The 17,614-nt window shown below is 44.9% G+C and overlaps 1 protein-coding gene across 1 annotated transcript in view; it reads right to left on the bottom strand.

The window, feature by feature from the left end:
- GMDS (GDP-mannose 4,6-dehydratase) overlaps positions 1-10,417 on the bottom strand; it is a 425,970-nt gene extending 415,553 nt beyond the window's left edge. The window contains exon 1 of the mRNA XM_074146368.1: positions 10,096-10,417. Within this exon, the coding sequence (XP_074002469.1) occupies positions 10,096-10,215 (120 nt within the window). The 5' untranslated portion in view covers positions 10,216-10,417. The remainder of the gene's footprint in view (positions 1-10,095) is intronic.
- Positions 10,418-17,614: the final 7,197 nt, after the last annotated feature.

Here is a 17,614-nt window from a genome sequence, read left to right as displayed (position 1 = left end):
CAAAACCACAATTATTTAGTTGTATGAAATCCAGAAAGCATAGCCAGAAATTTCAGCGTTTCAAAAACAAATCTGCTCCAGAGCAATGTTTATGCTTTTAGAGAGCGGTATCAGCGCTAAAGAAGGCAAGGACACCAACCAGCAGCCAAAGACAGAATGGCTGTTCCTTATCTTTCTAAAAAGGGGAATCACAATCAAGGGGAAGCCACAGGTCACCACCGGTATCACCGATGAAGCCAGCCATTGCTAATGCACCTAAAGAGATCCCACATGCATGAAACAAGTGTTAGGAAAAAAACCACAAACAAAATAACCACACCCCATTACAGCATGCCTGCAATTTGGCAAGTAGCAGCCTAAACACTCAGATGTTGCTTCCCAGTTCCAGAATAGCACCCTCAGAAGTGTAAAGGTAGGGATTACAGTAGGAGACAGGAGGGACTGCAGCATATCAAACTAGAAGCATAAAAAACAGAAAGAGGGCATGCATAGGAACAGTCAGGCATATTCCCTGCCTGACTTCAGGTTTTATTTTCTTCTAGACATACATACCATTCTACATGGCTTGGGAAAAAGGCTTTATTTCCATTCATAAAATGGTAAATATATTCAAGCTACTTCTGGCATGGGTTCAGACATTACAGCACACAAATAAGAGAATTGTCTGCACTTTTCAAGATGCTATGTGTTTTCCGATTTTCAGGTGGGGGCGAGGGTTGGGTGGTTTAAGGCTTCCATTGCAGTATGGTGACATGCTACCTCCAAATGCCTATGAATACACAAGAACAGTTACAGTAGTTCTGACAGCTTATCTGTTACCACACACTTCAGCATTGTCCTGGAAGGTGAAGCTTTAGAGATTGATTGTGTTCTATATATCCCACACAAAAGAACATCATCTCCTCAGGAACTTGGAAGAAGAAAAAAGAAAATACCAGGAGGCATATATTAAAATAGCTATGAAGGTGTCAGATACACAGAGACAAGGCATCTTCTCATTACAGCAAAAGCACTCAACTAGATATTCAACATGGCAAATTTTTCCTTCTGTATTAGATTTCACCACATGCTGTAGGAATTCTCCTTTGAGAAGAAATTCCAAGCAGCGATATACGAGTCAAATGACAGCTAAAGCAAAGCTCTGCAGAAACATTTCATAAAATTTGACTGTATCTTACTATATTCAATAGTTAGATTTTTCCAGAGCAGTGATATTTTCCTCCTGTTATTTCAAAGGTGTTCAAGCACAACAAATGCAGCACAAGCTAGTTTATCTACTTGGGAACTCTTTGCAAAAAGCCAAGATCTGTGGCATCCCACACCCAAGGCAAGTACATTTTTGTGGCCAACATACCTGTTGGACCACTATACTTAGCTGAGCACAAAGGTGGTGTGATATTGTGAATTTCTAACTGACCGATTTAACTGCACGATGCAAGCTGTACCATTATTCAATGCAATAGAGTCATCTCTCAAATGCTCTTCAATGGTACTTACCACTGAACTAACTGCAACCAGTTCATGAAGTCAATGAACATGTCCTTAGACTTAGCCTGCCTACTGTCAGATTTTTGAGTTAAAGCATAATTCATGTTACCCATTTAAAAAAAAAAAATAAAGTCTTTAACAATACTCTTGAAGGAAGTGTGCCTTAAGTATATTACTTTGTGTGTAATTGTGAATAAATGAAAATAAAAATTGTTGCAACATTTACATGGCATATGAGGAAGTTCAGTTGCTTAATGACACGTGTAAAAAGCACAAGTGACAACAGATAAGCTAGTTTACATCAACTTGTTTGGCAGGCTTTACTAAAAGCTTCATTATGGATTTAGATTGTGAAGTCTGTGCACACCCTAGAAACATAACAAGCTATAAGGACTTTCCGGTAATAGTCAGAAGAGACTGGAGAGAATTGCACTCTTTCACCTCACCTCCTATAGCTTTGCTTAATTGAAAGTTTTGGACACAACTGCATCCCCCAGTTCATATACACATGACCCAAAGGAATTCCTTAGCTGAGGTCCTGAAAAAACAATCAGTGAATTCATATGAAAGAAGCAGGAGGTGACAAAAATATTATGGAAAAAAATCTTTTATTTTGCTCATTTGGCTAAAAAGTGACCAAAGTAACAAGAAGAGATTTAGAGTAACAGAGCACACACACCTGCAAGAGAGGAAATTAGAAATCTACCACAGTGCTGACTTGCTCTTGTGTCACTGTTCACTTAGTGCTTCAAGGAAAGCACACTTTCCAAAATAAGCCCGAGTTGTGCTGCAACAGTGTAGGAGAAGCAGAGCCGACAAGTTTGCAGCAACAGATACTTAATCAGGACTCTACTCTAGACCCAAAAGTCTGAAGCTGGGATAAAGTTGATAGAAATTGTCAAGAGAAAGCATATCCTGCCTCCCAGACTAAATGAAAGCGTAGGTAAGTGCAAAGAAACTCAGTCTCTGTACTCCTCAGAGAAGTAAGGAGTGGGCAACAGGAAGCACCACTGGGATGAACATCAGCATCACAACTGCACTGAAAAACCTTTTATTCAGCTTCCTTGGATTACAGGGATCAGAGTGGTAACCTTTGATGTGTTCTTCACACGGGCCATCAGCAGGTTTAAGTACTCCATTTTCCTTGTCCTTCTGCATAGCTAGCTATTTTCTAAGAAACTGACTCCCTTGTGCAGAAAGCTCAACAGGCAAAAGGATCTGAAAGAGACAATCAGAGGAGAAAAAAAAAAAGAGACCAAAACTTAGTGGCAGAGGATGAAGTCACAGGAAAGAGGTTTTCACAGGAGTTCTCTTCAGTTTGGATTGGCTGTATGTACATAGAGAAGAGGATGCTTCAACTCTTTAAAAACTTAGGAAATAGAGAAATACAGGTTCTGTTTACACTGACAGTCATCAGTCTTCATTAAGTTGAAAAAAACACAACACCAAACCAAAAAAACCCCAAGACTAAGCAAGTGGTGTGCTGCTGGCCATGAGATATTCTGCTCTCCTTGCCAGTCTGTGCAGCAGTGACAATAGCCCCCTATGACTATCCACTGCATCAGAAACTTTCATGAGAAATATTGCTTGAAGTAAATCAGTTTCCCAAACCCAAACTGGGTATCATGCTTCTATCTGTTTAATATCTTAGGACCATTAACATGAACTTTATCATTTTATTTTTCCTGGAACATTTTCAGTATTTAATCTATCTACTTTCACAGCAGATACACATCAGAGTATACAGTACCTTATAACTCACTTGCTGTTCACAATGTTTTTCAATCCACATCCTATGGTCAAACATAAGGAATCAGATTGCCTGCACTGGTCCTTGAGTTAATACCTGCTAGCTGAGCCAGGCTACCAGAACTTTCCTCTCCCGTAAGGAACTAGAGAACAGACTTCACTGGCAGTCACAAGCAATGAGCAAAGCTGTGCAAAGATGGAAAGAAAAAAAAGGGAAGTTAATATATCAACACACACATGAACTAATCCTGTATCAGCTATACTTTTAACCATGAATATCTTCTAGCTCAGTTATGTTCGAACACCACCACTAACTGCACTATTCTGAAAGGCAATGGAATACACCTGAGCTCCTCTGGGCAGGCACAGAGAGCAGCCAGTGTCCTGGACTCCCAGTTTTTGGAGAAGACAAAAGCCCCATTAGTCTGCACATATTGTTGTAGGGTAGATTCCTTTGGTAAGGCCTCAATGCATTAGATGAATTAATACTATCTGGTAACCTTCCTCCATTCAAAGGGGGAGCCAAGACAATCAAAATTCAGGCATCTTTCTAAAAATAGGACCTTTGTTTTCAGATAGTATTCTAGCCTCCCATTTCAGTACTTGTTATACTACTTTTCAATAAAATATCTTTTTCTCAAGAGTTTTGGATGAAACTCGATAGCAACTCTTATTTAGATTCCAGGTATTTCCCTGGATAATATTTTAGGCAAGCTTGAGCTTCATGACACAGCCACTATTCATCTGCTGCAGAGTTTTCAACAAGCCACTTATACCACCTTGTCACAAATCGCAAGTGTTCAACTTCTGATACTGTGGAGGACTCACAGAATCACACAAGTTTACATTAGAAGGGATTTCTGTGGATCACCCAGTCCAAGATCCCAGCTTATGCCAGTATCAGCAGGTTGCTACGGGCCATGTCCAGTTTAGTTTTGATTACCTCCAGGGACAGACACTCCACAACTTCCCGAGGCAGTCTGTTCCAGTGCTTGACCACCCTCATCATTTAAAACAAAACAACTCAAAAAAACCCCAAACATACACCCTCTCAATGAAGTTTCCTATATTTCAGTTTGTGCCCAAATTAGTGTTCCTACATCTCTGCATCTTCAAATTAAGATAAGGATGTTCAACACATCTGAAGTTCTCACTCGAGACAACTCTTAGAGACAGCAACTGAAATAGAGTACCTGCTTTCAAACAAGATAGTATTTGTTTAAATGAAAAGGCAGCAATACTAATATTTAGCTTTAGCCAGAAACCAAGACAATATTTATTTAAATGAAAAGGCAGCAATACTAATATTTAGCTTTGCCAGTGTCAGCAAAAACTATCCTTCCATTTCTATGCAGAAAGGCAATCCTTTGGATTTTATCCTTCACCTGGCAAATCGATGTCCTCTCTCTGGTGTAACAGGCTATAATGTTTCTCTACATCTGCCTTACAGGTATACACACAGTCCCCAGTGCCAAAGATTCCCACCTCACCACTCGATCACAATACTTAAAAAAGAAGCTTTTCTAAGAAGTTGTTTAACTGCCTTCTTTACAACTCTTCCCCAGAAATAAAGTTTTTAGTCACAGAGTATCAAAGAGTATGTCCTGGTCTGAGGTAAAACAGAACACTCCATATCAGCTATTTGTTACTGGTTTGGGGTATTTTTTTAATTACTAAGCAATGAGTCATTCTCTTATTATTGGTAGTTTGCCGCACAAGAGTGTTGCTTGGTTTCATTCTCAACAGCCAGATTTAAAAAACAACACAAACAAAACAAAAAAATAACCCACACAACAAACCTTAACCTTACTCCACAGTAGCAAATCTTGCTTTTTCAATGTCTTTCCCCACCCCCCTCTCAATACAGTTAGCCTCTCTCAAACTATGAACTGTAACACCTGCATAAAACTTGCAGTATATATGCATAGGGGTTTGGCATGTTACAGGAATAGCAAAGGCCGTAAGTAGCTGATTATCTTCCTGGTATCGGAAGTTCAGAGGCAGACCTCATTCTCCCTACACCGACCAATTCAAGAGGATGTTCTTGCATTTCTGCATGGCACACGTCAGCTGTATTTACTCTTAGTGTTTGGTTGAAACTTCTGAGGCTGCTATCTTAAGTTTTGCCAAATGGCAGATGAATTTGACAGAGCTGCAGGCAATGGAGCAGAAGCTGGTGCTAGTACTGCTGCTGTAAGAGCTCTCACAAGGTAGAAACACAACTGCTTTCTTCATCTACAGTTTGCAATAGCCTCTGGCCATGTACTGACACTCAAGTTCCAGTGCATTGCTTCATTCAAAACTGAGCTTTATAAGTACCTGTTGAATGATCTTAGTCTACGAAGTCTTACCTTACTGTCTCTCCAAATAAAGCAGAACAGCACCAGACACAAGATAGACATTATTCACTGCTCATAATCCAGTGACTGAGGGGGAAAAGTAGAAACATATAACCTTGTAGTTAGACTCAGACAGAGTATTTCTTACTATTTCTCCAAGAAGTCAAATATCTAAATAGTCTTACAAGCATCAGTGTACAGTAAGACAATCAGACTGATTGCAGTGCAATCAAGACTTTCCAGAAAGATATTTAAATGCAACTTTATCAGACATTTAGTCACAGTGTCCAGAAAACAATGCTGTCAAGAAGTACTGCTTCAGTAGCCTCCCCAAATAAGCATTAAGACATAGCTGCGTATCTAGAATTAAATTTGTTAGTTATACTGGTATTTGATTCAAAACTCCCATTTTTACAGTCATTCTTCAAGGTATTGAAGTTGGAAAAATCCAGCACAACTATTTTGCATTATGAAAACACTCTTCCAATAAGAGTCACATTCCAGTTTTGTAAAAAAATATTTTCATTTTAATACACACAACAGGCCTGTTTCATTTGCAACAGTTTCCTTAAATTAAGAAAAAAAAGTGCTATGCATTACTCACAAGTAATCTACCAGCAGACCAATACCTACGTGACACTTCAGAAACGTTTTATCCATCCATTCAGAGCAATTACCTCGCTCTGGAAGTCACTTTAGCAAAACAGCGAAGCATGGTTCAGCCCACTGCTCTGGTGTGAGAGGGGAGATAAGGGAAATCTCAATACTGCAAAAGGAGTATACAAAACCACTGGCTATGTGCTTAGTGCCTCTTACCAGTAATGCAAGTGGTAGAAAGACGCTGATTTCACTCTAGCCCTGTGGGTAAGTGCAGAATGTGTAGAGGTTCATTTATCTGCTTCGATTTCATAAAGACTAAGGTCCAGCCCTTGCAGCCAGAAAGCCATCTGAGTCCTGACCAGAGAATTATGGAGTCTGTTTTCACCACTGTGTATAGCAAACTCCTTTTATTTGACAAAATCACCTTCCTGTAAGTATCACATTCACCCTCACAGACCTGTCCTTTTAACATCTTGTATCTAGAAGAGAAGCAAGCCCCATGAACTGGTTTTGTTAACTGGTGCAGTAAGGTGGCATATGCCACCAGCCTCCTGTCACTCACTATACAGCAGAATTTGTGCAGACAGCCCATCCTCATCGGACATGCTGTAAAGCCTTATGAATCCCATTAGAAATCCATAAATCAGAAGTTACAACTGTGCCATATCTCCATGGTATATTTCAGTTAAAAGCTGCATCGTCAGTCAACTAGCACCATTGTCAAAAATATAGCCCTACCTGAGCTCAACTCTTTCTCCACCATAGCAGAAACAAAATTGCATCTTTTGTCAGTGGAAGAGATGGACAATCAAGATGTTCATGGCTATACAGAAGTTCTGAAAAATAAAATGAGTTGTCTGATTTCAACACTATAACAATACACACCTGCTGTGGCATCATCTCAACTCAGGAAGGGCTGCTATGGTTCACACAGCACCTTGTTTGGCCCAAGAGTACTCTAAAGACAAAAGTACAACTCTGCATTTGCCTGAAGTTGTCACAGCCCAGTTAACTCAATGCTTCTGCCGCTTACCCTGTTCCAGGAACTAGGTACCACCATGCCTTAGTTGAGCAAATACTCCCAGAGTACACTGGCCACACACAAACAAAAGCAGGTTCGTTATACAATGCAACTGTGCCAACTTGTTTTTAAAGGCAATTTGCTCTAGCAGAAGGTGCCCAGTTTAAATAAGGGGAGTTTACTATCCTGCTCTGTTCTAGGCCTTCCTCAGTCTGAAGGGATCCAAGTCTTTATCTCCCACCTTGAAAGAGCACCAGTTCCAAGGAGGAATGTGAAACAGATCAACTCTCTTTAGCCCAGTAATTAAAGTTAACTATCTGGGAAAGACAAAGCCTAAGCTTGAGTGAACCTCCACTTCAGCATATTTGTACGTTTTACACATGGTAACTAAGTTTAAAAACAGATGGCACTAGGACTTTCTCCTGGGAGGTGGGACATGTAAGTCTGCTTATTCTCAGATAAGAAACAGAACCCAGGTTTCCCATTTCTGGGTGGGGCTTCTCCAAATAAAATGAAAGCTATTATGTAAAAATAAAGAGAGGAGGAGGGGCAAGGAACGAGTATTACAGTGACTTTCTTTAAAGTTATCTAAGAGGGATGAGGATTCCTAGCAGCAGATTTTAAAATGACAGAGGACTATAGGACCACAAAAGAGGCCACCCTCAACATAAAATTTCCATCCTAAGCCAAGAGTTGGTACAGTCTTGTCACTAAGACACCAAACCTCACTGCCTAACTATCCCAGGCCTTTACTAGTTTCTCCACATGTTCCAACAATATGCCTGACAAAGCTTAAATTAAGACGGAAGAGCTGCTTGCAAAAAAAATGGAGAAAAACAACATAGAGAACACAGTGCTGAAAGAATTGTAGCATTGTAGCTACAGGCCTCTAACTTACTATCTCTGATGAAGAGAAATGTACTTCAGTCAACAAACTGGAAGACTGTTCAACACAGCACCAAAGTAGTCCTTGGGAAAGCTCTGACTGTGCTCTTGCTAAAAATAAACATCAAGCAGAAGTGTTAGTATACACAGATTATTAGTTTTTCTTCAGACATAGTTACATCTTGTCAGACAGTGCTTGCAGGGGTTTCCTCAGCCCACTATTGGCAGACAGCTGATAAACCATGGGAACAGCGTGCACCAAAAACTGTTGCAAGAATACACAAGAAACAGACATAATGAGGTAAAACGCGAACAGCAGGTGAACAGTCAAAGCATAGCGCAGGTCCTTTGGATAACAGATGAAAGCTGCTATGATGTTATATTGTCTCTGGATTTACTCCCTCACAAAAGGACAAGTGCTCTTCTACTACAAAAAAAGCATTGACTTACATTGTCTCAGAGTGAAAGAGCAACATGTTTATTCTGACATGTACTTTTCCACAGCGCTCACGGCCTTCTAAACAATCCACACCAACACCTCACAAGTGGATCTGCAAGCGTACCAGGACAAGTCACAGTTGAAGGGGAAGAAGTTCTTCCATGTATGAAGCTGTAACTGATTAAATGCAAGTCATAAAGGAAAGAACTGGGATTTTAAGATGAGCATTAATGCTTACTATAAAACGTTACCTACTTAATAGGTTACACCAATCACAGAAGATACACCTTCTGAGCAGAAGTCATTCAACATATTCCAAGAGATAAGCGATGCGCAGAGTGGGTTTTTTTTTTTTTCCAAGCAGTGGGCAACATCTGTGTTGCTAAGTAAGGTGCTCCTCATATACAACTAAGTATATTCACAACAGCTTTTGTTCAGCACCCACTTGCCAACAAAGACACAACAATGCAGACCTCTGTGTGGACAAACAATCCAAGCAAATATCCAAACTGCCTGTTGGGACTGTAGCAGCAAAAGCTATAAACTGCATACGTCAATGCTCCTGCAGGTCTCACCAGGTTAAGACTCACCACCAGCACATCCTTTTTGATAATGCAGAAGTTGCTCCAAGGGAAACCGATTTTTCTTTCCATGCCACCTTTCTCCTGCACCTTCTGCTCAAAGCATCAGGACTCTGAGAGCATCATTATCCCTATGAGTAATACAGCCAAAAAAATTGGAGACTGCAGTGAACGCACGCGAATACAAAAGAAGTGGCCCAGGGAGATACTTTTGTCACCCATTCAGGTCTAGGTATAAAGCAGACACTGCCTGCAAATGCACGGCTGCCCAGTATGCCAAAGAGACAGGTGACAAACAGCCCATCTGCATGACAAGCCTGCTCAAACCAAATCTGATAGCGGGCTGCCTCACACCTGCCCTGCTACCACCGCACCTCCACCACTTCCAGCCAGCAGGATGAAGAGTCCCAACACTGGCTCCTCCTGTTATCTTTTTACAGGTGTGGCTCCTTTCCCACTGATGCTCACTTCGCACCTCACCTCAGTACGGGTTTAGCAGATTTCTTAGGAATTCCTGGCGAAGGTTACTATAAGACAGTCTAAAGCCAAGATAAACAAAGCGATGCACCCCCCCTCAGACACACCGGGTGAAAATCACCTCTAGCCCCCTGGCGAACGAGCCCCCAGCCGAGCACAGGTGAGGCCAGCAAAGCCTCTTGTACCTTGGGCGGTCTGTCCGTCCCTCTCGGAGGCCGCCGGGGCTGTCAGAGGGAGCGGCCCCACAGCTGGCGGCGCCAAACCGAGAGGGGAAGCGGGCACCAGGCGCGGAGGGTGCAGCCGCCCCGTTGCGGGGTGCTTTAGGGCCGGGAACGGACGGTGATGTGCCCCGGGGCGGGAGGGAGGAAGGGCCGCCAGCGGACACGAACGCGCCCGCTAGCCCCACGCCAAGCCCTCGGCTCCCACGCGGGGCCTCACCGCGACACCGGGAGCCCCGCGAGACGCGGCCGCCCCGACGGGGAAAGCCTAGGGCCGAGGGGAGCCCCCCACCCTTACCTGCCCGGTGATGCCGGTGATGAGAGCCACCTTCCTGCCGTTCATCTCGTCGCCGTCGCCTCCCGCTGCGGCAGCGCAGGCACACGCCGCCGCTTCCTCTGCCGCCCTCGGCTGTGCCATCCTCCCAGCGGCGGGCGCGGCCCAGGTGTGGAGATAGCCCGGGGCGGGCACAGAGCGGAAGGCCGCCCCAAGCACGGCTCAGCACCTGGGCTGCCGCCACCCGGGGGCTATCGCTGCCGCTCCGCCCGCTGTCGCCGCGCCGGCATTTCCGCGCTCGCTGCCCGCCGCCGCTCCCGCCCCGCCCCACGGCGGCCGCAGGTGCAGCCCCGCCCCTGCCACCCCCACCGCCACCGCGCAAGCGCGCAGCCGCCCGGCGGCCCCGCTTCAGCCACCCCCTCCCGTCGCTTCGCCCCGCCCCCGTCCGGCCCCGCAGCCAATCAGAAGCCCCGACGCTTCCTTCAAGAGACTGAAGCGGCGGCGCGCCGGGGCTGGAGGCGGGCGCGGTGATTGGTTGAGAGAGCGGAGAAGGGGCGTGACCTTATGCGGCGCCGCTGACTTCCTGACTGAGTGTCGACGAGGAGGATGCCGTGGCGCCACGTGAGAAGGGCCGCGCGGAGCGAACAGCGCCCCCTGCGGCGCGGAGGGTCGGGGCGGCGGCGGCGGCGGCTCCGGAAGCACCGGGTGGTGCCGGGGGGCGCGAATTAACGCTCCAGCCGGGGACCACGAGTGGTGTGTGTCCCCAGACCCCCGCTGCCCCCGGGCCCCTCGCCGTCCTGCTGCCCGATCCCCGGGGCCCAGCGGCTGTGTTAGACATCAGAGAGCGAGCTCGGGAGTGCCGGGTCAAAAGCCCTTCCCAGCGAGGCGCTGCGTCCTCCAGCTCTCAAGGCGAGGAAGAGTCTGGTCGTCCTGGCCCTTTCCTCCCGTAGAAATACCTTGTTTATAAACGACCCAGAAGCTTCTGGGAAAGAGATTTATAATAAATACTTCTCCTGGTGAAACCCTGAGTTGGCCCCCTCTTTTACCGAGGCAGCGTGTGGCTGTATCGACAAGAAAAAACAGGCCTGCCTATATTTTACTGCTCCTTTGGCTGAGGGTTGTTAATTGTTCAGCATAAGTACATGTTAAGCAGAATAAATTACTGAGGATTATAATTTGTTGTGATTTGTGCTGCTCGCTTAGCTCTACTTAGCACGAGTAGCTAGATGTGCTGAAACCTTTAGGCCATGAGAAAACATATTCTTGGTACTTTTCCTAGCAGATGGCACAGTGTTCTTTAATCTTTTAGCATGAGAAAGTACTGGATATCATACTGATGTTTTGGTACAGGACCAGGAACAGGACCAGGTACAGGACCGAAAAGTCCAGGACTTTTCGGTTCCCCATGTTCTGCCAACAAGGACAGGTGCACATGGAATGGAAACCAGAAGATACAGAGGCCCCAACCGCTGACGTGAACTGCAAATCAACAAGACACCTGGACTGCCTGCCTGGACGCAGAAAAAGAATCCAATTAGATATTGGAAGACCCCAGACCAAAAATCACCATTGGACTAAAAGGCACATGGACAGCACATGAGGGGCAAGTGTATGGATCACCAGGGTATAATTGCCTAGGGATTTCTTTGCTCAGGGTCCCTCTCTTTGGAGGCATCCATCCTGGGCTGTTCTTGCTGCTATACCTTCCTATTCAGTTAATTACTTTATGAAGTCCTATGCATGAGACTTTGCTGTGGGAAACCTAGGGTCAAGCCTGAAGAAGGAGGAATCGGGCCCAGGAGTAAGTGTATGTGTGCGACACCATGAACGGTGTGTGAATGCTTAGGCAGCAGCTTCCTTAATAATACCTGCTGCACCAGAGTTTCCTCATTATGGATGTGGATGGTGAGACGTCTGCATAGGCAGACAATCATAATATTGTAATTTTACTATCATTACGGCTTATTACAGTGTGTGGTCAGAAATAACTGAGTGTCATTGAAAGCCCATAATATATTTTTAAAAAAAAAAAAAAAAAGGAAAAGAAAAAAAGAGTTCTTGAGTCTGGGAGCATACTGCCTTTCAAGTAGGACCGTACTCTGGAATTCTGAATGCAATTTTGCACACTGCTCCCCACGCTCTCAGTTTAAATCCCCTTCTTGCAGCCTCGTAGTCTGTGATGGAACAAAGAAACTGTATGATGTCACGGTTACTCAGTTGCAAGATCTCATTCCATTTACACCATTTCTGCATCTTGGTTCTGAAGTCTTTCCCTGGGCATGTGCAGTTTTATAAAGTTGGCAACATTGGCTACTAGTTCCACAAAGTGATTTCATTCCACTAGTGATTGCTTTATGAGTGTACGATCTCAGATTCAAAAGAGGAGAGACACCACAAATAACATGAATGCCACCCTTTTGGTTTTAAAACAGCCCTGGAGACATAAAAAGACATAAAATCCTGAGAGTTTCAGGACTCCGTACACCAGAAATAAGGCAAAAAGCTTATTTTTATTTAAAAACTTGGGATTTGAGATTAGAGGGAGTTAGGAGCAAGTTTTCTTTACTTATGTATATAGGTCATTCCCTCTCCTGCTAAATCAGAGCTGTATAAAGCAATGCATGAGCTACAACATAAAAAATTGTCTTTTATGTGGCCAGATAAGCTTGTCATTTCTAGCTTTTGCTGGCAGTCCGTTAAATGTACTCCAAAGTAAAGCTGGCCTTCTTTCTATGTTCTCCTCAAGAAAGTGATGAGTAGGGCTGACAATGCAAATCCATAAGCTGGGCTAGAAGAAGAACCCCCATCACTGGTCCTTCCATGTGTGGCTAAGAGACTTTTTCTGGTCCCTTTCTCCAAACAGAATTTTTCCTACCCCAGTTGTCCAATATCCCACAAAAACTATTTTTCAGATGTAGCATGTTCCTTGACTGTTATTCCCAAAAGCACTCCACCTGAGGGGGGGAAGCCAGTTCACACCTTCCATAACTCATCTGATTAATCAAATACATCAGTTGAACACCCAACTTGTCCTGTGGTTGTACTCTCAGGTGACAGACACCTTGGACTCTTCCCCTGTTCAGAGCAATAGCTTTCCTTCCTATCCAGTGTGTGCATTCCCAAGTGAATCGGAACAAAAGACTCTGCAGCCTGTGTCGCTTTTGCAAGGGAAGTGTCTCAGCCAGACTGTGCTGGGAACACTTCAGTAGGGTCCTTACTTGTATTTTTCATCCATCCTAATACTAGAAACAGGGAGATGAAGCCAGACAGGATGTAGCCCAGTTCAGGTTCCAGCTGACTGAAGCAAAAAAATAAAAACGAAAAAAAAAAAATCCTTCAACTTGTTTAAATTTCTGTTCCATTTAGAAGTCTGGCAGTGATAGCTGCAGACGCCATTAGCCAGCTACCATAATCCTGCTAGGTCTGCCCCTGGCATGCACTGGGGCACATTCCAGGTTTAACGCACAAAGACTGTTCTGTCACCAAAGTCTTCCAAGGTACATTTACAGAAGAGACTGAAGGCTCAATTGTGGCACAGGTACTAGATTTCACCCAAGTTGCGCTTGTGTTGACAGCAATTTATGACAGACTGCAGCTGAAAACTGGACCAGCAGCCCCCAGGGACCCTGGGATTAATATTCACTCTGAGCACTGATGTCTTCTTGCTGCCTCCAGCACCTGTACCATTGCATGTGCTACCTAACTTAAAGCTATGTCAGCCCACGCCATAATCACTTTTTCACGCATCTGTGTGGACCTGGGTCTGGCCACTGAAACTGGCAAGGCCCTCGTGTGAAGAGGAGACAGCAGATTGACACACACCTGCACCCCCAGCCAGCCTCCTTCCATCCCTGTAAGAGGAGATGCTTGTGTGAGCTTGGGTGTCCGGTAAAAGTTTTATGCCCAGAGAGTAAACAGACTGACAAGCTCTGGGGAGACAAAATGAATAGCATGTGTGGTGGTGACTCTAAAGCTGCCACCCCAAGAACTGGGGAGAAAGAGATAGGTCAGATGTGAAGAAATTTGCTCGGTGGTGGTGGATCAAACCATGTATCACAGAGAAAGAAGGATGGGCAGCACAGATGATTGAAGATAAACTAGGAAAGAATGGAAAACGAGCAAGAAGGAAGCAGAGAGGGAAAATTAAAGAGAAAATAAATGTTGCTGAGAGGAAGAAAGGAATAATAGGAGGAAAAGACTGAAGTGCATTAGATTACAAAAAATACCATCTTAAATGTTAAGAGAAAGGGAAATGGAAGGAGAAATCCACACACTGGAATTTTGTTACACTTGAATACCACATATATTGCAATCCTGATGATCTTTGAGTGGAGATGTGGCCTCATTGCTGATTGGGATTTGGAAAGGTTTAAGAATCTAGTGAATCCATTGTAAGTGCTTGCAGGAAAGAAGTAATCTAACTTCAGAAGTAGAAATTACAATTTAAAACACTGGTGTTATTCACTGTGGGACAAAGGTATCCCTGGTATTATTTCATCAATTGTGTCACCCATACGAGAACTGCAGTAAAGGTTGATGTGATACCACTGTATCCTGTTCTGTAGAGGAGTTAGAAATTGTCACTGGACCAAATGGAGCCCTTTTTATCTGCATCACTCAATGCAACAAAGAGGAAAAGTAGTTGTCTCTTTCTGAGGCTCTTCTGAATGATCCACATACAGTAGTTTCAGCAACTTCTGCATCATGCTGCTGTGAACTCCATCAAAATAGTGTCCAGCAATCAAAGAAGAACTCTGTCGAGAATACACTGGACGTCACTTACCTTCAGCTACCAAATACTTTGGATCCTGTCCCTGGCTGTGAAGGCCATGGTGGCATCTAGGGATGGTTCAAAATCCCACCAGGGCTGGTTTGGAGGCTGCAGAAGGGGAGCCAGTGGAGGTTGGATAGTGCATCCAAGTGGACTTTCCTTCCTGAGGAGCTTTCAGTTTATACAAGCAGGCAAGTGAGGGGACTGTGGTAGACCCAGAAGACGGTACTACAGAAAGAGTTTCTTTTTCTTTTTCTACTTTGCTGTTTTAAAGTCGTGTCAGAAAATTATAGTGTTCATTGTCTTCACAGAGCTAGAGAGCTGTGGAAAGGGATATGGAAGAGGAAGAGAGAGGGAGTCCAGGGGAGATCCATCACAACGTGAAAGAAGTTGCAGATATTGGAGTGAGAGTAAGGGGTCACAGAGGGAAGTGTGTCAGATCTCATGAGGAAATAGAAAAGTGAAGAGTGGGCAGAGACAAGAGGATGAATGGCAGGGAACTCTCATAATTGCTTTTCTAACTGTTGGCTTGAGTATTTGAGGGCACATGGAGTGACCCAAAGCCTCAATGCCCTGTCATGGCAATGAGCAGGTGGAGCAGAAACAGGAGGATACAGGAGATGGTTCTGAACAGTGAGCCTCGAGGCAAGGGCCTGGAGATACGCAGTGCTTTGGCATCCCTTACCTCTCAAGTGGTTCTTGTGCATCTGGCAAACTTTGCATTTCAGACCTCTCCCCACAGGCTGTCGTATTTCTTTCCAATAGGACTTTCTCAGTGGCAAATGCAGTTGTGAGAAGTTGAGACATCAGCACTGCAACTCAGCATTACAAAGGGCAGGGAGGAAAGATTCCTGGCAGGGCTGGAACTCTCCCAGCTGGAGCTCTTTGTGTTCAACATTCGTGGCTCGTGCCCAGCCCACAAAGTACTTGCAGCCTCCTTTTCCTCTTCGCAAACACTTGCCTGCTTACTTTTAAAGGGGTGGGTAAGATTGGCCAGATTTGCTGACTTCTTGGCAAAGATGCATCCTTTGGAAGGCCGAGACCCAGTTCCTGTTGATGCTGTCACAATGTGATTTCTACAGCACTCGGCGCAGCATGGTGTTTCAAAGGCAAAGGCAGTGCCAGCTCCACATTCCTCTTTCACATGTACCGCCAGTGCTACAGGGAAATGATGCTACCCTGCAGTAAAACTGATGAAAGAGCAGGATCCAGGCTGAGCCTTATGCCACCGTTTGTTTCCGTCCTGAAGGTTTGCACCTGGAAGTTTTACTCAAGCCTGGAACAGCACCATGAGTGGGCAGATGAATCTCAGTCCCCACCGTGCTTGGTGCAGGAACAGCACGGGTGTGAAGAGGCAGGGATGTTGGCTAAGCTTTGTGCGTGCTTTGTACTTCTGGACCACTGAAAAGGCCACTCTCCAGCCCAGGGGAAGGGAGGGTGCCTGCCCACATTCACTGCTTCAGAAGGGAAAGCTGAGGCAGGCCTCCTCCTCTCAGCCTTGATTGCATCTTCTGGGTGGTCAGGAGAAGCCTTGCAGCAGTGGTGGGCTACGTTCGGTAGCCTCAGGCATGGGGCAGGGCTGTGGGGAGCGGGAGACTGACCCTTCTGCAGCATCGCTGGGGCAGGGGCTGATGGCTGGCCATGGTCTTGGGCCATGAGAAGGGTGGGGGGAGCCTGGCGGCAAGCAGGGACAGCCAGGTCTGTGGGTGCCCTCGGGGCTTGGGCAGAGCAGTCAGGGATCCAAGCCAAGCCCTGACTCAAGAAGAAATATTGTTCTGTTAAAAAAAGCGTGGAAGTGACAGTCTAGTACCTCGCTGCTTGTGGTCTGCAAGCAAGCCAGCTCTCGGCGCAACATGTTCCTCAAGCGCACGGAAATAATTAACAATTGTTCCTTTGTATCTCAGCCAGCACTGGAGGTACCTAATTATGGGCATTGTTTCAGTAAGAAACACCAAATAAATGTCCCTTTTCATTCCCAGAAGGGGGTAAAGGAGCCACAAGTACAAAAAGCATCAGGCCCAGAGATGTGTTCACGTATGCAATTGTCCCTTACAGCTTTGTATGCTGGTACAAACTGGACTGGAGCCAATGGAGTTAAAACACCTGAGAGAAGAAACAGGTTCCTAACTGGAAGGAGAAGGAGAATTCTCTTTGCTGGACTGATTAGAAACGTTTTTACCCTACACGATTATTTCAGTATGTACGAGGAGTCACGAGACTTTTAAGGGAAACGTTGGCAGTTCTTTGAGAAGAAGTCTAGTGATCAAAGTTTTGAAAGCTATAAAAGCATAATTTTTCTAGAGCTGAAAAGGATCTTTGCATATTTTAGAGAATATCCCAAAGAGGGAAGCTTAATCAGAAACATCCCACCCCCCGGGAGGATCTTCCTGTCCAGTGCTTCCAGCAGGATAGTAATGATACAAAAACATACCTTATGGAACAAATGCTGTCAAAAATTGACTAAAAGGTTTGAAAAACAACAACAGGAAATCACTGGGCCTTACTGGAATCAGAAACCTCAATATAAAAATGTGGCTGGTTATAATCTTGTTTGTTGGACTTGGTTTCTTTTTCCCTGAAGAGGGTATCAGAGAATGAACTAAACGTTATGTGATAAGCCCTGAAAGTCTATTGAAAGAGAAAAGAGTAACTACTGGAAGGCTAGATTTTTCACAAATGCCACTACTCTCATTACACGTACATAGTCACACTGTGTATCTCCACCTGTGGCCTGGACACGTGTGCCAAGATTCATCTTTTTATTACTGACAT

Source organism: Numenius arquata, chromosome 4, assembly GCF_964106895.1.
Source record: "Numenius arquata chromosome 4, bNumArq3.hap1.1, whole genome shotgun sequence".
NCBI lineage: Eukaryota > Metazoa > Chordata > Aves > Charadriiformes > Scolopacidae > Numenius > Numenius arquata.
This window is presented reverse-complemented; position numbering and strand designations above follow the sequence as displayed.